The following is a 15,858-nucleotide window of genomic DNA, read 5'->3' as shown; positions in this document are numbered from 1 at the left end:
GCTAACACACTGTGTCCACAACTGTTAAAAACAGAATAATGGCAAATGTCCTGCATTTCTTTACTAACCAGACATATACTGGATAGAAAATATTTACAGAATATGTACGTATGTTTGCATCTCAGTGTGCAGTGTTTTGAACAAAGTGTGGTTTAGGACCGCAGTCTAAGTGTAAAGCAGGAAATGTGCTTGTATTTTAGCATAATTGGTTCAGGAATTGTTAAAAACTGTTTTGCAGCAAATATACATTTTAGGAAGTATTTTTAGTTTTTTAAATTAATTTACTACATGCAGTGATATGGAAAAAAGAAAGGATACTGACGAAAATTTCTGTTTCTGAATTTGTTACTTTTCCTTTACTGCAGTCTACGAAGTGAAAATATGATGATTTAATAGAAAATCCATTCAAGCTTCAAAGATAAAACATTTTAATTTACAGTATGTGTACACGCTCCCTGCTGTTAGTTACTTTCTGAGTGAGAATTGTTGCCAGGGTTTAGTGGAACAAGTTTATTTTGAGATGAAGTGTTTTGGTGGTTTGAGTGAGTTTTGGAGGTGAGATTAACAGTTTGGTCAAGATGCTGGTAATGCAGACTGAATGAAAAGTTTTGACAGTTACTTGTAGGCAACTGAAAACTACTACAGGAGAGGATGAAAAGGAGTCAAACATCTGCAGAGATGATATGCAACATACTCCTGCATCACCCTTCTCTTGCTGGCCATATCTCCACCACATGTTTTAACTCTGAAATTTCCATTTCACACAAGCAGAAGTCCTGCAGTTAAGCAGGACATCAAAAATTGAGTATAACTCTTATTGATCCTCTCCACGGAAATCTTTAGTAAAAGGCGAAAGATTTATACGATCTGAAGAGAAATCAGAGTGATCTACTTTGCTTTGCAGTGAGAGGACGATCACTTCCGCGGGAACATGACCCTCACCTCTGGTGTAAAGTTGATGCCACTAAACGGATTCATGTTGTTTACATGTGGCGGTTCTGATGGACAGAAAGGTCGCACGTGGATATAAATGTAGCCTCTCACGTGTTAACTGTGATACTGTGAGACGCAACTTTAGTCCTGCGCGTTCACGTTTGTGCAACGCAAGGCATGCTGGGATTGTGTGTTCGCTTCTGGTTTACCTATTTAAAATTTACTCCCGGGGATTTTCGTGAGTTTAAAATATTAATTTCAACTACAGAAGGGTACGACTGCACGACACCAGTACCAACACTTCCAGCTGTGTCAGGACTCTTAAATAAATATTAAATTACGCCCCCCTCTCACACCCATTACACGTGAGAGGGACATGCCCCACCCCCACCCCCCGGTTTGACTGACTAGTTAATAAATCAGTCACACACTCTGCATCAGATATGATTAAACGGTTGAAACGCGGACAAAAAGCATGTAGGCCTATGGAAAACATGCGACAGAAGGCAAAGGTGGTGCTGAAAAGTTAAGGGAGAAAAAAAAGAGTGGTGCAGCAAAGAGCCTCAATATTACTTTATTTTGTGCTTTTTGTACCTGAAGACAGCAGTGGAGACGCCTGCTGCAGGGTGGGTAGTGACTTGTTACAAATAATGTAGTTTTGTAAAATAAATAAACTGTATTGTACACTGTAGCCTACTTTTACTCTTTACTCCAATATTTTCTGTGGGCCAGTAATCTACTTTTAATTTCGCTACATTGTCCATTCATACCTTCATAATTTCACCAGTCTGTAATATGCTATAGGCTTCGTTAACAGAGGCGCTGTCAGCCAGGCTGTGTGAGCGCAGTTACGCAGAAGAGCGCCAGGTCTCCTGTGTGGTACAGAGACGGGCGCTTATCACAGATATGAATGAGCTGGTCAGATGGAAAACTTTAGCCTATAAAATCAGGCAAATACCTTTTCAGTTTAAGGCTTTATTGTTCTACTGAAACAACTGAAATCCAGTGAGCGCACACCATGGCACTGGTGGCCGTGTTGGAAAGCAGCCTGCGTCGCTCTTTAACAAGCCAGCCGGCACTTTCACTCTCCATTAATGGCGCATTAAAAGCGTCTTAGTCTCTGCAGAGAAAACGGAAACTTCACACTGTAACATCCAAGTCTGATGATCACTAGAATGATTCTGATGAATTAACAGTATCCTGTTGTTGAAAAGAGCATCGCTTTCTTTTGATGGATATTAACCTGTTTTTTTTTTGGTGTGTTTTTTTCATAGCCTACTGTTTAATAGCGATGTGAACAGAATGTCGCCGTGAAACTAATCTTGGCTTTCACTCAGCAGCTACCAGCTGTTATTTATTGAGATGCACAGACAGAGAAAATATGGTGGATGAAACAGTCCTGTTGGGCTTTACGCATGACGCACAGCTTCCTCTGTATGCTGGTTTACCTGCTTTAACAACGAGCTGCTCCCGTGTTACTGCCACAATCATTCTTTGCGTTGGAAAGATTATTTAGATGCTTTAGGAATAATCAGATTGTTTTGGCTGCCTGTGCTACTGCAGAGCAAGTGCTTTGGTTGGCTACATGTCTATAATAAAATCAAACGTGTTGGAGTTTATTCAGGCTCATCTTTCTTTTTCTTTTAAAGGATGTTTTACTTGGTGTTTTTGATCTCAGGAGGGATCAGAAAGGACGATATTTCAGAACAAATCTTATATTCTTCCTTGCTAAATCCAAATCCAAAACTGTAAATTTACTGGTTCTAAACTATTCTTCCCTGACTTGAAGAATGATCTCGATGCATATATGGACTCCATAACATATCGTTTAAAAAGACTGTAAAGCTCAAAAGGACTGTACAACGATATGCAACACTTAAGCTCGTGGAAGTGACTGAAACTCTAAAACAGAAGTTGGTGCTTTAATCCGGACTTTATTGAAAATTAATCTGTAAATTGTTCTAAAATCAGAATCAGAAAGAGCTTTATTTCCAGGTAGTGTTTTTCACATACGGAATTTGCTTTGGTGATAAGGTGCTACACATAGACAAACTGACAGGTGACATAAATAAATGTTATACACTACAATATATAAATGCGGGATTAACAAATGCAAGTTATATAAGAACAATAAGAGAATAGAGAAAAATAATACAACTATTTGCAGAGAAAGAACATTGTGGCAGATATTTACATGTCCATTAATCCGGTTCGTGTTGTGCAGACATAATGCAAGGGAAGAAAAATGTTGTTTGTGTCCTTGTATGTTGCATGATGTTTGTGCCAACGTTGTTACTAAAGTTCACCACAAAATGTTTTACTGACAGTCGGAAAACCCCTTTGACCCCTGACTGAAATTATTTATCTTTGTGTTGCAAAGAAGAACCAGACACTTAAAATAATAGTGAGTGGTCATATTTTATATATCGACTCGATTGTTAAATACCCAACATACTGTCAGAGAACCAACATTTTTGCGCGCACATTTATTTTATACAGAAGAAGAAGCCCCGCAATAAAGCAGGGCATCAAAAAATTGAGTATAACTCTTATTGATCCTCTCCACGGAAATCTTTAGTAAAAGGCGAAAGATTTATACGATCTGAAGAGAAATCAGAGTGATCTGCTTTGATCCAGCGCGAGCAGACCATCACTTCCGCGGGGACATGAAACTCACCTCTGGTGTAAAGTTGATGCCACTAAATAAAAACACACAGCGGACTCGTGTCGTGGACAAACATATCTGTGCTGATACATTTAGTCTAAACTTTGCACTTGTTAACAGTAGTTAAATCTAAACACAACGCTTCTCCTGCGCTCACTTTGTGACGCAATGCATGCTGGGAGTTAAGGACGTCATTCTCTTTTCCTCTTCTCAGTGTTATTCATTTACTCTTCTGTTTTAATACGCTTAGCTCACAAGACATGTCGATGCACAATGTTTGGTTCATGAAAACAAGCTGAGAAGATATTTTAACGCTATTTTGCAGAAATATTCAATGCTGAAATATCTGAGTTGGGTGTTTTAGGGCCCCTCCCCCAGAAGATTTAGAGCATTAAACACTTACTTTTCTGCATTCTGGATGAAATTTCTCTGTCTTTATTTCAGCTGTATAAAGAGAAACAGAAAATTCACTTGGCAGGTGACAATTCAAAATATAAAAATATAATGTAATATACTGTAATTTTAAATGTGGTATCTAGTAGCTTGTTTTTTAGTTGAAGTTACATTCTTGGGACAATGCACATTTGTTTCTTCTATATTTACATTGCATAGCATGTTTTCATACTGTGCAAACAAGTCGAACCATTTCTATTTGTTATTTTACATGTCAAGAACTTTTTTTTGACAAATTATACTTTCAAAAGATGATGGGGACATTTCAGCCATTTCAAAAAGTGATGTGGAATTGTCCCCAGTGTAAATGTGCACACAAACTACAATGTTGACTATAATTGTAATAGTTTGTATTAAAGCCTTAGTGTGACGGCCTTTAAACGACCACACAAAACTTGTGCACTTCTCTTTTTTTTAAATTTCCCAAACAGCACTTGTTTAATGCACCATCACCAAGTAAAATAAAGAAATAACACTATAAAACATATAAACGTGTTTTAAACAATGTTATTTTTGTTAGGCTGTGCGGTTTTAACAGTATAAGAATACCGTAACAGAAATAAGGGATAGCCTACTAGCCACTGCAACAAACATAACGAGACTCCATCCACACACAACTTGAAGGTTTTCTTTTAAAGACATGCCCCGATTTCTCACAGGGGTATCTACCTGTTAGAAGTTATGTTTTCGACATATTCTTGCAGCACAGTTAATTGTATAAGGTCAGTAAAATTCAACGCAGTCTCCAGCAAGGTAAGGAAAGTTAAATTTAATTTCCCCTGTCCTCGACTTGCGTGACAGCAGCTGAAGCTTTAAGTTCCTCAACTTTTTTATTTTTGTTTCTTATGCTCCACAATACCAAATATCCTATAATCTGCTGTGATTACAGTAGCTTGTCTCACCTCTGCCCCCCTGCTTGACCTTTAGCTTAATTTGAAACAGGCCAAACATTCATTACCAAAAACAAGTGATTACAACCCACAACAAACGTAAAACTAGATGCTAATTTAAAAGGGAAAGGTTTTAAAATAGGCACCATTATTTGTAATTGACCTTTATGGCACTTCCTGAATGTCAGCAGGTGTTGCACACCATTCTGTAAACCGTCAAATATTGTGACCTTTCCAAGGATCCGTACATTTCAGCTGTAACACTCTGTAAACATTTTTGTGGTATCATAAACTTTATTTCAAACGTACTGGCAAGAATAATGTGCCCCTATAATATTAAAAATAATAATAATAAATACTCAAACTGTAATATAAAGGCTTATCTGTAGAATACTATTCTTGTTTCTATCTGTTGGTTTTACTACCTGAACAATAATCAAAAGGCCTACAGGGAAAGTTCCTTGTAGTCAGATCTGTAATGAGTCAGCAGGTGGTGCTATTTGTTTTACAGTTTTTTACAATTGCTCACACACGATTTCAAAATCTCCTTTTTTCAAACTCTACACACAATTCTCCAAACTGCTCACACAAAATGCAAAATGATTGATTGAAAATAATCTGCTAAGAGATGCTGAAGTACACAGTAAACACCAATGTAATGTTGAAGCAAATATTTATTTGGCAAAACATTCCAGTTGTAACAGTAGCACAGTGTTGTATACAGCAGCATACAAGAAAAGGAAACCATAAACATTTATAAACCAAAAGTATAATTTTTACTTTTATTGCCAAAAATGATCTTTACATGTCAAATGATTTTTGAAACCTCTCAAAACCTCACTCAAATTCCCAAAACCATTAGCTATTTCTCAGCCTTTCGCTCAGTTTTCAATTGCATAAAACACTTTTTTCAAAACACTACACACAATTTCCTACCTAAAACACAAAAATATAACAGGAAGTGACTTGCCTTCCTTTTCCAAACACAACCAATCAAAATGCTACAAATAGGCCCAATCCCAATGCCCCCCCCTAAGCCCTGAACCCTGATGATTGAGTGCATCAACCTCTTATAATTCATCATGCTGTAAACAGAGAGCCATCTGAAATCAATAAGGATGGTATGTAGCGGATTGTTGAACCTTTTCATGCTGAGTGAGCACTGATGCCCGCTTGTTGAACAAAAATGTATTTTTTTTTTCGCATACAGAGTATTTGAAATATAGCTTGCAGTTAAATAACAAATAAAAATACTTTTACTATTGAACAGTAAGAAAATATGCAATGGAATTGAAATTTAGAAGAAAAAATGTGCATTTTCCAAAAAAAACAACAACAAGCTACTGTCATGAGTTGGAGTTTTTGCCATTTGTTTCTGGTGTCCTTCTGTTTACCTGTTCTTCTTGTTTCCTTGTCCTTAGTGTTTATGTCTTGTCTGGTGTTCTAGCTCGTAGTCCTCTGTTGTTTTGATATTGGTTTGGTAGTCACTGCCTTAACTCCCTTAAGTCCCTGCGTTTTAGTTCTTTGTCCTTGTTCCCAGTCTTGTACCTTAGTTCATGTTAAGTGTTCACTCTGGTCTGTTTTGTGTTCAGTAACCTGTGTTCCGTCTGTTCCCCCGGTTGTCACTCTGCCTGCATGTCAGTCTCTCTATTCACTGTCTCTCTCTGCCTGCCTCGTTAATCTCATGTCCTTCACCTGTGTTGCTCCCGCCCTGCTCGTTAGTCCCTGTGTGTGTATATATACCTGGTGTTTCTGTCTTGTCTTTGTCAGGTCATTGTATGCTGTCTCCTGGAGTTGCTGTGAGGTCTCCTGTTGTGTTTGTGTCTCCCGGTCGTGTTACGCTGCTCCCTTTGGATCTCCGTTTAGACCGCCTTTGTTTTTGGACTCTTTATTCAGCCACTCACCTGTAAGTGTGCTCGCTTTTGGTTCATTCATTAAATCCCCTTTGTACTGTACCTCTTCCTGCCTTGCGTCCTGCGTTTGGATCCTCCAACCTGCCTCACCCACACCAAACCGTGACAGCTACTGATTATAAAATGACCCAAAAACGTGCAGCACCAATCAGTAACTTTAACAACTTCTTAAAGCAGTTTCTTTTTGGCCAAGTTTTCTATTCTCTCCCTTTGAACATGAAAAAGAGGAGGGAAGACTAAATCATGCCTGCATATGTGTTGCCTCAGCAGGGATGATATTACATGAGAAAAGTTGATCTACAGGAGAAACAGATCTGAAAGTAACACAGAATGACTGAGAGCTGCACTGACCTGAGATTCTGTTATATTCATATAATTTGAAACGTCATGTGTTACCTGAATTTTGGGTTTCCCCACCATGAATAGGTGCAGAAACTTTCACCAGAATGCAGAAACTGAAGTGTTTGATGATCAAAATTTCTCTGAAAAGGACTCTGATAAGTAATGCATTTATTACAACCTGAGATTATTTATATATGTATTTATATATATATATATGCATATGTAGCTGCACAATCAGTACAAGCAGATTCAGGGTCCAGCACAGCGGAAGCTGAGCCAGGGAGAGGCCTATTCAGAGCTAAAGCTGAGGGCTTTGATTTTTCTGCACACACATACACACTGCACTATTTTATGGCATTGTAGTTTTAATTATATTTAACTATTTTAGCGTTCTGTCATATAAAGTCAAAATGAAATTGACTGTATACCAGTACAACACTATATATTAAAATAACTGCAAAAATCTTGCGCTGCGCCTCCACACGGCGCTCACATAAAAGGCCTCTCTGTCTCAAAGACCCGGGATGAATTTCAGTCCCAGTATATCCCTGTACACGGTACACAAGAGGTTAATTCTGTGAATTAATAAGTTGGTCATTCATGTCATGTCACAAAAATAAAAATCGTGTTAAATATCAAGACGTGTTGAGAAAGGTTAGCTGGATTTCCTGTTGGTATTATTCTTATTTCAGACTTGGATCAAAAGTACGGATGCAGCAGTAACTTTCATTTTTAGAAGTGCTTCTCCATCTTTTAAATGGGGCAACAATTAGTTCAATTATTGATTCATCTGATCAAGATTGTTTTCAAAAATATCCTGGTAATAGTTTGGATTATAGAAGGATAGAAAATCATCCCAACAAGTTTGCCAGAGCCAAAGGGGACGTCTTCACACATCTAGTTTTGTTTGACCATTTTAAAATGAATCTCCACCCGCGACCCTGTACGCAGGATAAACGGATGAAGATGGATGGAATCTTATAATTAACAAAAAATTAACAAAATTAAATGACTTTTCAAATTCATCAGCGTCCAACATCTGAGATAAGACCAATGTCTCATTTTGGGAACAAAATCCTGAATTTAGCTGTGAGCAGTTTTTAATCAGTGTATTTATATGAAAAGGTATGCTGGTTGTTACTATCAACTACACACCATCATTCCTGCTCATGAAAGTATCTTAAAGATCAGATCCTGCTGAACTCTGGAAGACAGCCAAATTATTTTTAAGAGATGTCTGTGATTGATGTACAGTTTGTATGTAAACTGGATGTATTGACTGATTTGTGTGTTTCTGATGTGCTGTAGTTGTTTTACTCTTTGAATCTGAAATCTCTGATATGGAACCACAATCTGAAGTAAAACGGATTGATAGATAGATAGAAATATTGAGCTTTGGTGCATGAGACGGTGTTACAAAGAGGTGAGACAGGTTGCTGAACAGGATATATGTGTTTATTGAATCAACTGAAATTTAAATCAGAACTGTTAATTGGTTTTCCAGCAGTGATGTCATCGAGGCTTCAGATCCTGATGTAAATACCATCATCAGCGGGGGAGCGACATCCTCATGCCAGATGTGTCACCACATGATGAAGATCTTTACAGGCGTTTGGCACAAAGAACAGAATTCAGGTTGGTACAGATTACGTCGTTGACATAATCTCTTCCTGTAGACAGATATAACAATAACAGCACATTAGAGGCCTCTGATACAAAGTTTTCACAACAACATTGTTTTCCTTTTGTCAATTAAAACTGCAGTAGGGATTTTTCTAATGACACTGTCATATTTGCTAAAACTGTCACTATATTCTGACAGGAGTACATGAGACAGATAATCTGTCAAAAAAATACATAAATTAATAAAAACCATCAGGTTCCTTCTACTGCTATTTCCAACAATCCAACTCTCCCTGAACAAAACCACCAATCAGAGCCAGTAGGAGTCTACACTCTGGACTCAGGCCAAAGTGACAGTGTGAACAGGCCAAGTCACATGGAATCAGATTTTTTCCAGTTCGGATTTGGGCCGCTTTCGTATGTGGTCCGAATCCGATTTCACTGTAGAGCAGCTTTTGTCACAGTTCTGCTGTAGACGGAGCCATGGTGAACGAAAGAGCTCCACGAAAGCCACTGTTAAACATGTGGCGTTCCTCTTCTGCAGTCTGACTTGATTGCCCTCTGCTAGTTTACTCCTGGGGTAACCTCTCTCTCGAATTATGACAAATGTTCCAAATTTTCTGTCCATTTATTACCGTTTCTGGCGCTGTACTGCGAAAATACCACACAGCTCTCTATCGTTCTCTGTCTCTCTCTTGCTCTACTGCGTCCGCTCAGATTAGTAGCATGCACGTAACTCAGAAGAGAGCTCGTGACCCGCTGGATTTCAGGTGTACGAAAGGGAATTTGTGAAAAGATGATAGCAAGGTGGAGGATGAAGAGAGCCACATGTATAATAATGACTTTTGTGGAGCTCTTTTGTTCATCGGCTCTGTCTGGCGTCGCATCAATTCCGATCTGAGTGTCCAGACTCAGGTCGCATTTTAAAAAATCTGATCTGTATCAGATTTGGACCACATATGAAAGTGGCCCAAATCTGGAAAAGATCTGATTCCATGTGACTTGGCCTGTCCACACTGTCATAAAAAGATCAGGTCTGAGTCACATAAGAGCAAAAATCATATTTGGGTCACTTTGGCCTGCAGTCTGAACGTAGCCTTACACAGTGTCAACCGTCTGCTCATGCAGTCAGCTCACTATCTTCAGCGCTTGGCTCATCAGGCAAAATAATTCCTTCCCAAAGAATACGGAGTCAAATAGATGTGTTGAATCATTTCTGTATGTAACGTGGCCACGGAGAGAACCCACTGTTACTCTCCCAAACTCAACGTTTCCTCTCCTTAAGTACAGAACAAGTACAAAGCAAACAACAGCCAACAAATGGTAGATGAAGGAAAACTAATGGCAGAGTTTTAGCATACACTCAAAAACTCTTCCTGAGCTAAGAAAGGAAATGCAAATGTATGTGGCATCAGATGTTTCTCTGTCTCTTGATTGGTCTATGTTAAAACTCTCACCTACATGCCAGCAGACGTTTATTGTAAATCAGACAACCCTTTGTTAAGAAATTAAAACCCTGTGACCAATGCTAATTTCTCACAAGTTAATTACAGTGAAATCCTGAAAAATCAGCAACTTATAATGCATTTCTCACAGGCTTCAGATGTTTTGCAAACAGAATGGCTGAGAAACAACCACCGGAAACTGCCCATCGCTCCTTTGCCAACAACAGCATGCAGTACAAAAATGTGTGAGAACACATCCCGGCTCTACACAGAGTTTCGGGCTCATTGTGTTTGATGCCATGGCGCTCGTATAGACCAGTGGCAAAGAGGCAATATGACAGACTCTGGGGGATAACTGATGTCCCAGCCTCTCATCCTGCTGTTAGACTTTGTCGCAGCTGTCTATGAAGCTTGGAACACTTTGCTCTGGGCCACTAAACGTCACCTCTAGAAGGACCGAGGTCATGTCAAGACTTGCCGTGAGAAAAGTGATCCTGATCCGAAACCACAATATGTGTGTGAAACCACAATAGTGGGTTTGGTGGGAGGGGCTTAGCGTCATACGAGCAGCAGACAGAGAGGCCAAAGGTTTTGCATTATATGTTCAATTGTTACCGACTGCTGCGTTAAGTAAGTAAAAATTCTCCTGATATAGCACTCTCTTGCCTTGTAAATGAAAGCTTGTACAAAGAAAGGAAACAATCAAAAAGAACAGAATGCAAGGTATAAATTAGATAAAACAACAAAAATCCCAAAGCAGATCAGTTTTTACCTCCTGCGTTAATGTACATGCAGTTTTCATTTCCGCCAACGTTGTTGGGTTCCCCTGGAGCCCAGCTTTTGAAGTCCCACTTGGAACCATCACTCCACAGCCACACACCCTCCTGAAAGAAAAAGTTGTAAGGGTCAATTTATTATTTTTCTTGCTATACAGACAGTGCAGACATCCCCACTGCAGAGAAATCTGTCACCATTCCAAAACAACTGGTTAACGGTTATCAAACTCAGAGACAGGAAGAAGAGATTTAGGCCCAGATGCAAATGCAAATCCAGAAGAGTTCAAGGTTAGATCGACAAAAGACAGAATATATCCACAATAAGAGAAAGACACTCAACAGCATAAACTAACAACAAAACAGGAAGTAAAGCACAAAAAACACACAAGGACAAATTTAACTAAATAAATCAGAAAACACAGAACCAATGCATAACTTGGTTATACACTGTATATATATGCTTGTGTCTTCTCTTTGAAGTTATTTCTTCTGCTGTATCTCTTGTGCAAAAGACATCTCAATGAGATTACCTGATAATTAAGCTTATGAAACAGGAGGACTATGCGATAGTTGGCCACATCACACCTGGCAGCCTTTTTTAAAACTACCAAACAGAATATGAGATCACGTTTATTGATGAAACTCTCACCTTCACTGCATCGTAGCCTCCAACCCAAGTTGCTTTATGTAAGTTAGTCGATCTGAAAATCAGATCTCTGATGAAGGTGTACTCCTCTGGGGTTTGAATGGAGGCCAGATTCCCACCAATAGAATTGCAGAAACGCTGATGAGGAAGAGAAAGTGCAAACCAAAGAGACACAGTTTGTTTAAATTCAACATAACTAAATGAACATAATATTTAACTAACAATAGAATCCAACAACGAAAGAATCCTTTGTATTTGAAATGTTTTAAAAAATATTTTCACATGAAGTCCATCTGTGTGAATATTACAAAATTACAAATTACAACACACAACATATTTGAGACTCACAGACGGTTGCCTTTTAAATGATTATTATTAATTATTATTATTATTATTATTATATCAACAAATGAGAGTTTCTTGGACTACTTGATTGTTGTACAAATACAGGGTGGCAGTTTTAGCTGTTATTGTTTCATAAAGTACCTCTGCAGTAGCCCAGTCCACATCACTGAACTGGAACAGGAAACAGCGATGGCCAAACTGAGTCCAACCAGGAGGGCAGGTCACAGGGCAGTTACCTATAAAAGAATTGTCATCTTATCCTCACATTTGAAAAGCTAATACTAGGCAGTGTTTTCCATTTTGCTTGAAAAATTAATTCTACAATTACTCCATTTCAACATTAATTTTATTTCACCTCCATAAATATAAAAAGCACCAACCTTGTCCACTATGCCCCTATAGATGTAAAAACACAGCATTAGAAATGAACAGAGTTTTCCTTTTTGTAGCCTTAGATGTGTGAAGATACTCTGTGAACACAATGGAACATTTGCTATTTTTGGTAAGATGGTATTTTATTAAAATGGGGGTATTTGTCTATTTTTGTGGCCTTTCGAACGTCTGAAAAAATATTAACTATTCAAAGTGTAAGAAACAGACTGTTTGAGGAAGTTTGCATTGAGACTAACTAGCAAAGCTGTGCTGATCAAATAATCATGACACTGAAGCACCTGAGAAGCTTTGGGATTTACACTAAAATTACCAACAAAAATAAGCCTGTAAGCCGACTGTAAAAAGCAGCTGCTTTACTCTACAACCAACACAAATCTGAGGACTTGCCTGCTCGCTGAAACTTATGTGAAGCAGCAGAAATGAGTGGAGCAACATCAGTTGCTAGAATGGTAGCGTGTGACAGCGTAACCCGAGGGGTATATAAGCACGCCGGCACACAGGACACATTAGCCCTTTTCTATGAAGCAAGGCAGTCCAGGTGTGGTGAGGTGTGGCGGACAGATGCAGTGTCTCGTTCCCCTTCTCGGGGAACAAGGGTTACATACATAACCCGAGACGTTCCCCTTCAAGGGAACTCGAACTGCGTCAGTGACGACACTATGGGAACAAGATACCCACTTAGGCCGCGCCGAGACCCCGCCTGCCCCCAGCGTGCAGAACCTGACGGCACGACTAGGAGGAGAGCGCACGGGTGCCGTGAAGGAAGGTCCAGACTGTAAACCGGATGAAAGTGTGAGGGGTGGGCCAGCCAGCCGCGTCACAATAATCCTGGAATAACACCCCTGCGAGGAGGGCACAAGAAGCCACCATGCCTAGAGTAGAGTGCGCCCTTACGGCCATAGGTGAAGGCAATACCACGCACCTGATAGGCCAGGGAAATAGTCTGAACGATCCAGTTGCTGATGGTGTGTTTAGAAGCGGGGAGCCCAGCCTTGGGGGACCCGAAACACACCAGCAACTGGTCTGCTTTCTTCCACCGGGAAGACCTCAGAGTGGACCTCGGTGCTCTCACAGGGCAGAGCAGATTAAGTCTCCCGCCCCCTCAGGGGCCAGACCCATAGCTGACACAGGGCGTGGTGCTGGTGAAAGATCCAGCCCTCCGCCTGGGACAGCAGGTCTCTCCTCAGAGGGACTTGCCAGAGCGGGCCTTCGAGGAGCGATATTAAATCCGAGAACCACACTTGTGCTGGCCAAAACGGGGCTACTAATAGTAGACTGACGCCTCGTTGAGTCCCACACCACCCCTAGGAACATAGTCTGTTGGGTGGGTGTCAGCACGCTCTTCTTCGCGTTGAGCCGCAGCCCCAAACGCTGAAGGTGGGCGAGGACAACATCTCGATAACGAACTGCTAACTCTCGAGACTGGGCCAGGACGAGCCAGTCGTTGATGTAGTTCAGTATGCGGATGCCCTGGAGCCTCAGCGGGGCCAGAGCTGCATCCATGCATTTGGTGAACGTGTGGGGAGAGAGTGCTAAGCCGAACGGAAGAACCCGATACTGGTAAGCCGCTCTTCTTTTCTCTTCTTCGAAGGCAAACCTCAGGAACTTCCTGTGAGAGGGATCAGATCTATCGTGACAACCCAATCCTCGGAACTGATGATGGCGGGGATGGTAAGCATCCTGAACCTGAATCTCCTCGAAGATTGGTTCAGGGACCACAGATCCGAAATCGGACGCAACCCATCTGTCCTTCTTGGGAACTACCGGCTGTAGAACCCGTGCTCCCTGACTGGCGGGAAAATAAGCTCTCTGGCCCCATTTTCTAGCAGAGAGTGAACTTGTCCCAACACCTGGCTCTGCCCCGCGTGCACCGCAGTCCAGACCACCCCGTTGAACTTCTGCAGGGGGTGGACCTGGAACTGCAGCCTGTAGCCATCCACTACGGTGCGCAGGACCCACGGGGAAATGTTTGCAAGGCTCCGCCATGCTTCTACAAAATCCGCTAAGGGGAACCAACCCCTCGGGGCTGGTGGCCGGTGTTATGCGTAGGTCCCCCGTGGAACCCTGAAGCGGAGAACTGCCAGGGAAACTCACCGGCGACCCACGGTGTGTGAGCCCGATCGTTTTCCAGTTGCAACCCCTCGAGGCGGGCAGAATGGTGAGAGCTCGCTGGCGGCTAGGGTGTCCCCAGCGCCAAGACGGCGGGAAGCCTGTTGCCTGAGCCGCCACGAGGGATGGGGACCTCGGTCAGTCTCTCTCGGGGGGTGGTGGTGATGGTGGGACCCCCTACTTGAAACCTAAGGCCCTCTTCCCTGAGCCCACAGAGACTGAATGACGGTCCTCAGGCCCGTCTTCTCGGGGGGCTGTGGGCGAGAGCGTTGCCTCGCGTCCCAGGTTTGTTGAGAGGGACTACGGGAAGCGACGCTTCGCTTCTGGCTCCGGCGATAGGAGCTAGCCGAGGGCTGAGCTCATCTCTCTTCAGCTGTCACTGTTGGTGGGAGAAAGATAGCTCGCGATTGCTTCCTCCACCCGAAGCATCGTTCACAACTCATTGTGTAAATCAGGAAAAAATGGTGAGGATCGACGCGGGGGTGGCGCTCGGGCTGCAGAAAGCTCATTTTACTGCCGGCCCGCGGCTCTCACAGCTGGGCGCGTACTGATGATGTCGGCCCGGCACCCGGAAGTCATCCTCCATGATGCTAAGCGCGTCTAGCTCCTCAGAATCAGACTGTGCAAGCCTCTCCAAACTCATACCTCGGGCGGGAGAAGCCTCTACTGCTTCGTCAGGATTTCCAGGTAAGACAACAACTTTCTCGATAGTGGAGCTTCCAAACATAGTCAGAGTGCCTGCTGAATAAAAAAAGGCTAATGTGTTCTGTGTGCCGGCGTGCTTATATACCCCTCCGGTTACGCCGTCACACGCTACCGTTCTAGCAACACCAATAGGATTGGAGTAGTTTCATTCATAGTTCAGCCCTGCCACGCCCAGAGGCGTTCCCATAGTGTCGCCACCGACGCAGTTCAAGTTCCCTCGAAGGGGAACTGGAGCCACGCAGACAGATGGACATCGCTGGGGAGGTGCAGGATTACAACATATGGCATTGTGATTGAATCAGTTCAAACTAATATAATTAACTTGAATTCGCTCAAACTTGACTTTTTGAAGGAATGACAGCCTTAATGTCTACGAAGCACATTGGTGACATTTTCTTAAATCATTTTCCTAATACAAACTGATTGGCTGGTAGTATGGCTCATTCGCCTCCCTAAATATTATCACCACACATGCTTGTTGGAACGGTGCAATTTGATCACATACGTTTCAATAAAATGAATATTTAATAGACTAAATTAGGATTTTGCCTTGGTTTCATTAAAACACCCTATAGGTTTAATATAGCTGTAATAATTAAACAAATGTAAAAACTCTACTT

At 41.5% G+C, this 15,858-nt stretch overlaps 1 protein-coding gene and 2 non-coding genes across 3 annotated transcripts in view; all 3 read right to left on the bottom strand.

Moving 5' to 3' along the window:
- Positions 1-773: 773 nt before the first annotated feature.
- On the bottom strand, positions 774-887 carry LOC123975887. The gene has a single exon (XR_006826180.1). It is a non-coding gene; the product is annotated as a U5 spliceosomal RNA (small nuclear RNA).
- Positions 888-3,439: 2,552 nt separating this feature from the next.
- On the bottom strand, positions 3,440-3,555 carry LOC123975900. The gene has a single exon (XR_006826193.1). It is a non-coding gene; the product is annotated as a U5 spliceosomal RNA (small nuclear RNA).
- Positions 3,556-8,629: 5,074 nt separating this feature from the next.
- Positions 8,630-15,858, bottom strand: part of LOC123974621 (galactose-specific lectin nattectin-like) — a 21,503-nt gene continuing 14,274 nt past the window's right edge. The window contains exons 2-6 of the mRNA XM_046055445.1: positions 12,412-12,427; positions 12,173-12,267; positions 11,690-11,824; positions 11,037-11,148; positions 8,630-8,866 (exon numbers count right to left, since the gene is read on the bottom strand). Coding sequence (XP_045911401.1) covers positions 8,799-8,866; positions 11,037-11,148; positions 11,690-11,824; positions 12,173-12,267; positions 12,412-12,427 — 426 coding nt within the window. The 3' untranslated portion in view covers positions 8,630-8,798. The remainder of the gene's footprint in view (positions 8,867-11,036; positions 11,149-11,689; positions 11,825-12,172; positions 12,268-12,411; positions 12,428-15,858) is intronic.

The sequence above is a fragment of the Micropterus dolomieu genome, linkage group LG08, assembly GCF_021292245.1.
Source record: "Micropterus dolomieu isolate WLL.071019.BEF.003 ecotype Adirondacks linkage group LG08, ASM2129224v1, whole genome shotgun sequence".
NCBI classification, from domain to species: Eukaryota; Metazoa; Chordata; class Actinopteri; order Centrarchiformes; family Centrarchidae; genus Micropterus; species Micropterus dolomieu.
This window is presented reverse-complemented; position numbering and strand designations above follow the sequence as displayed.